Source organism: Arachis ipaensis, chromosome B03 (genome assembly GCF_000816755.2).
Source record: "Arachis ipaensis cultivar K30076 chromosome B03, Araip1.1, whole genome shotgun sequence".
Taxonomy (NCBI): domain Eukaryota; kingdom Viridiplantae; phylum Streptophyta; class Magnoliopsida; order Fabales; family Fabaceae; genus Arachis; species Arachis ipaensis.
The window spans coordinates 103,313,618-103,318,958 of record NC_029787.2 but is presented as its reverse complement, the minus strand read 5'-3'; the positions used below and the strand labels follow the sequence as shown (position 1 = coordinate 103,318,958).

The 5,341-nt window shown below is 32.8% G+C and overlaps 1 protein-coding gene across 2 annotated transcripts; it reads right to left on the bottom strand.

The window, feature by feature from the left end:
- LOC107630785 lies at positions 901-4,918 on the bottom strand. 2 transcript variants are annotated; one of them, XM_016334024.2, is made up of 7 exons: positions 4,488-4,918; positions 3,783-3,999; positions 3,594-3,667; positions 2,323-3,463; positions 2,099-2,172; positions 1,837-1,960; positions 901-1,731 (listed from the first exon to the last, which is right to left on the bottom strand). In XM_016334024.2, exons 2-7 carry the CDS (start codon positions 3,913-3,915, stop codon positions 1,112-1,114), a joined length of 2,166 nt encoding a protein of 721 aa, XP_016189510.1. In that variant the 5' UTR covers positions 3,916-3,999; positions 4,488-4,918; the 3' UTR covers positions 901-1,111. The 2 variants fall into 2 exon arrangements, with proteins under 2 accessions (XP_016189510.1, XP_016189509.1); XM_016334023.2 differs by having other exon boundaries at positions 3,783-3,989.

Sequence of the window (5,341 nt, the reverse complement as noted above, 5' to 3'; positions counted from 1 at the left end):
ATAAAATAAAACTATACTTAACACGTAAATTAAAATTGAAATAGCATCCTTAACTTTAAATTAGATTTCTAATTTTTATTATAACAACAATATTTCAATAACTAATGAAATTGTAATTATTAACACTTAGTAAGTATTTAATTTAATTATAAACATAAATAATTGTCTAACTTTTTAAATTTAAATTAACTATTTAATTAATTCATATTTTTTAATATGATTTATTTTAGTATAATTTATTTCTATTTAGATATATAAACTATAACTGATTCTTTCGTTTCTCTATTTCTATTATTGAAGGAAAAAAAAAAGATCAAGTAAATTTATTGGCATAAATATTAATCTAAAATTATATTGATATTTTTAAATTTTGACCATATAATTTGAACCAACGGTTTAATTCAACAAGGTTCAATACAATTAAAACCAAACCCAAATTTAGAAGCAAATCCTCCTTTAACTAAAGCATTTGATTTCGACACTTGCTAGAATCAGAGGAGGGACTTCAGCGGAAGACAGAAGCAATGTCTTCATTTAAGTGGTTATTTTTAAGGTGAAGGTGTGCTTTTTTCGTTTACTTTGCTGAAAATTGTATGCTTTTCATCAATCTCAAGTATCAGACTATCAGTTATCATTATCATTGGTCCATTCTCATGTTTAGAAGATGAACCAAGTACTACAAACTAAATATAAGCACTTAATTTATTTGAAACGTAATGATTAAATTATCAATTGGGTTTGGTTGAAGTCTTTCTTTTTTAGCTGAGAATTTCATAAACTTTCTATAACTTCGTTTTCTTTTTCGGAACTTCAAGTCTAGTGTTATTTTGGAAACGCAAATAAATACATAAAAGTAATACAAAATAAGATATTGAAATAGATTATCTACATTCTATTTTATCCTAAAAAATTTCATATATAATATATTAAATTGCATCTGAGACTCAAGATATTTTTCTAGACAAGAGTACAATCATAAAATTCGAGAATAAATCTAATGATGCAAAGATTGGGTATAACGTCCTTTATACTATACAAGTTTAGTTATATCTCACTATCTCAGGATGCGCAACTCACCACATGTATGATTTATTCCAAAAAAACTAAAACATTATTTTCCTCTATGCTTTGTTTGATGTTCATGCAAAGTTTTCAAGTCTCTGATGTCCATCTCAGATACCATTTCCAATACCAAATCTTCAAGCACATCTTCCTCCACTTCTTTCACAATATGTTCTATATCAACTTGGATATTTAGCCAAGATTCACTTCTTTCTAAGTCCTTTCCAACCAGCTGGTCTAATGTTATTTGTGATGGATGAGGCACAAAATGCAATTTAATCACTTCAGCAATCTCTTGAGCAAGAATTTTCTTTGCAACATATGCTTGGAAGTGTGGATTTTTCCTTGCAATGTTAAATGGGAAACCACAATTCTGATATACTTCCATGAATGCTTGCATGACACAGTCAAGCAAGATTGCATTGCAAGAAAGTTGACCGATCGATCCTTTCAGTTCATCAAATGTGGATGGATCGTGCATATCGGCTGATTCGCACTTCATCACGAGTTCATCCCATTTCAAGCTGAAAACCTTAACAATTTCCCTTGAGCAGTCCAACATGTCCTTGGAGGAGGCTAGATTGTTTGTTCCATTTAAGGAGGATCTTACAAGTTCTGCAAAATGGATATCTTCGATTTGTTCGTACACTGCTTGTACCAGATATTCATCTGCAATAATTCCTAAATCATGAACTGGCTTTGATAACAGAGAGAACAAGAAAGTAGAGTTGAATATATCTCTCGACAAATAAATAAATAAATAAATAAAAATACCTGGTTGTAATGTGGAATGCTCAACAACAAATTCAGTCCTTTCTTCTATTCTTTCAGTGGAAAATGGGCTTGATGAAACAACTTTGGGTGGAAAGGACAGAATTTGGATCTCTGGATGTGAATCCTAATAAACATCGAACTTCATTATTCATATTAAGGATGAAAAACAAAAGATGTGAATAATTGATAGATGTAAGAAGATAGAACTTAGCATCTCTATGTCGTTTCAATGAGATTGTCAAAGACGTAAGAAGAAACTTACTTGAAAATGCTCAATTTCTCCGGTTGAATTACTTTTATCCAAGTTGAAAGTTGGACTGTCATTATATCCATCATCTGATTCAGAAGAACACATCTTAATTTCTCTCTTAAATGGATCAAAACAAGATTTTATAAGCTTCTCAAAGCATATATATATATAGATTAGACAAGTATTCATCAATGTCTAATTTGCCAATAAGGTTCAAATAAAAAGTTTTAGCATACCTCTAGGATTATCAGACTGTGCATGTAGATCGCCTCCAGGAAGACTCTCTTGGGTTCTAATATCAGTACCAAAAGGCTTCAACTTATCACTAAATGTCTTAATGGTATCTCTTGGTGCATTTTTATGTCCCAAAAATCTAATGGAACAACCATTTTGCCTTTCTTTTTGAAGCCCCAACTTGGTTCTATGGTCCATTTGATAGTTGTCCAAGTATCTCATCCCTTCAGTGATATAACCATGATTGTAGTACCTTTGCAAGCTTGATATGGACTCAAAGTTAGGAAGATGCTCCTTTCTCCTTACAGATAGACTTTTCCTATCTTTAACAGGCATGTCCAGTGTATTTTGCTCAGAAGGGCTGACTGAAGCATTATTTGTCATCCTATTGCAACTTTCGCTAACTGAGGCAACCTCCTCTCCTATGGACAATTCAGAATCTTTGAACCTTTTCTCAAAAATTGAAGGGGAAGTCTCAAGTGAATTTCCCACACTTTTCAATTCTTTTAATATTTTGCCATCTTGCAAGGCCTTGCAATCACAGGGATCATTTTCAGGCTTTCCATCAGTTTTCTGTTCTTTTCGCCTTGCTCTCATGACGTATCTCAACTTCCTCTTTATATGACCAAGTGGAAAATGTGAAAACTTTACATTTTGTGGATTATGAATCAAGCTTCGATGAGAATGCAGCCATGGACTATCAAATCTAGTGGCAGCAGAATTTTTCTCCTTATTTGTGGTAGGTTTCAGAACCACTATTTTCTCAGGAAGTTCCGGCTCAATATTTGAACCGGAATCATGTCTATCAAAGGAAGATTTAACTGGCTTTCCAGATTTTCTTCCATTACTGTTTTGATATTTATTCATTTGAGAACTCTGTAAGCCACTTATCTGTTTCACCAGCAGAGAGTTTGGATCTTGTAGAAGTTTTAGGAAAAGCTCTTTGTTTGAGTATAATATCTGTAAAGCATCCAAGAGTTGATCAGGTTGACATTCTGCACCTTCTTTGCTTAGATAGTTTTTATTGACAAATTTTGGATCAATAGTCATCTTTGTCACTTTATTTCCTTGATCTGCCGCCACCTGAGCATTCTCCACACAACTGACACTTTTACAACCATAATCTCTTCTTCTGGAATTTACCTGTAGTCAGAAGAACTCTTTCATCAGTGGTAATATAATTATAAATTAACATGCAACTCTAAAGCTAAATTAACATTTTTCATGAAATTAGTTGCTGGATCCTCAAAATTTATGTATGATCAGAACTTACACCAATGTGAGGGTACTTTTCATCAACCGCACTAAGCTCACTTGAGCTACTTCTGTTGCTTGTGTTTCCTGCATCTGAGATAACAAAAAGCAGAAATGCCAGATTTTAGAGTAGCAAAATTGTAGACATGTAGTTCCTCATCTTCAGGAAATTAAAAAAATGAAATTATGTGCAAATTATAACTCTTACCAGTGCTATCTCTACTCAAATGCCTCCCACTGAAAACCAATCTTCTGCTGAAATGACCTCCAAGAAAATTAAAAATTCCGAACATTCGCGACGTGCATGTTTGGTCAACCAGAGGAGATGGTCTTCTCTCCATGCCAAAGAGAAAAACTTATTTCCAGCTGTTATCTATCTGTGATCTTCACCCTAACTATAGGAAATGGGAAAATCCTGCGCAAAACTGAAATCAGTTTCAGAGACCACATTTGACAAAAGCGATCAGAACTTTTTTACTTATATCTTACAACTAATTCACCATGTTTTCCGAAATTAAGTAAAGGTGAATTCTCTAGATCGCATCATCTGATAGTGTGATAATAGGTTTTTCATTTTTTCACAATGAATTTACAAATCTATGCTGATATAAGTACAAAGTGAGCAAACTAGCTAGCTGCATTTAGCCATACATAGCTCTTGCTACATGGCCAATTTCTCTTCATATTATACTAACGGAAAGCTTTCAAGTATACCAGTGTAAATTTCAACTGTTGATGGTTAAAAATCACTAAAATATTAATATACCAGTATACTTGAAAGTTTTTCTATACTATACACCCGTGTCCAATAATTGAGTCACTATACACTTTAATTATAATAATATAATAATATATCTCACACACACACATATAGAGAGAGAGGGGGAGAGAGAGAGAGAGTTAAAGATAGTACCTGGATATTGGAGAAGAACAAGAGTATCAAAATGCAATTCCTCACCAGAATGAAGAAGAGATTGAATGCGGAAATATGTGAAACACAGACACGGATAAAAAGGGAAAGGGAATTGTTGGACAGAGGAGCAAGACATGTGCAATTGTGTAATGTGTGTACAATGTTACATAATAATAATACATATATAAATAGTCAATGATATTAAGATAAGGACATTTAATAACGTGACAATGACTGGTAAATTGTAAAATAAACAGTTTGTTAGGGAAGAAGAAAACTTTCAACTCAAGCTAACTTTTTCATTCCCACCTCTCTCTTTCTAAATCCAAACCCACTCTTCTTTCTTCTCATAATCTCATCCCTTCAAAATTCACCTTTCTCTCATCTCAATCTTCGCACACTCTTTTTTGCGTTGGCCCATTGTTCGTTTGTTGAGTCCAGCTATGTGGTTTCTCAAAATGTATGGAAACGTTGTCGTTTTTAAGGAATCTTCCCTCTTCCATGTTTTTGAGTGAACTCTTTAGTTTCGATAAGACATTTTCGTTGTTTGGACTTTGGATCATCATATCATTGGTCCATGGCTGCCACAATTATCAAGATTGGCCCCGCAGCCATCTATGATTGGAATTTCGTGTTTTGGTGCATAGAAGTTAAATTAAGTTCTTTTAAAATGTCTGTTCAAAAGAATATTATTTTAAAATGATAGACGTAGTAAGGTAATAAAATGTAGGATTAATTACTTTTAAATTAAGATAATTGAATTTGAAGTTATGAAGGTACTTAAATTAGAATCTAGGAAATTTCACTTATCTACTGTTTCACTATTTTGACTCTCTAATTAGCAGTAATTTAAA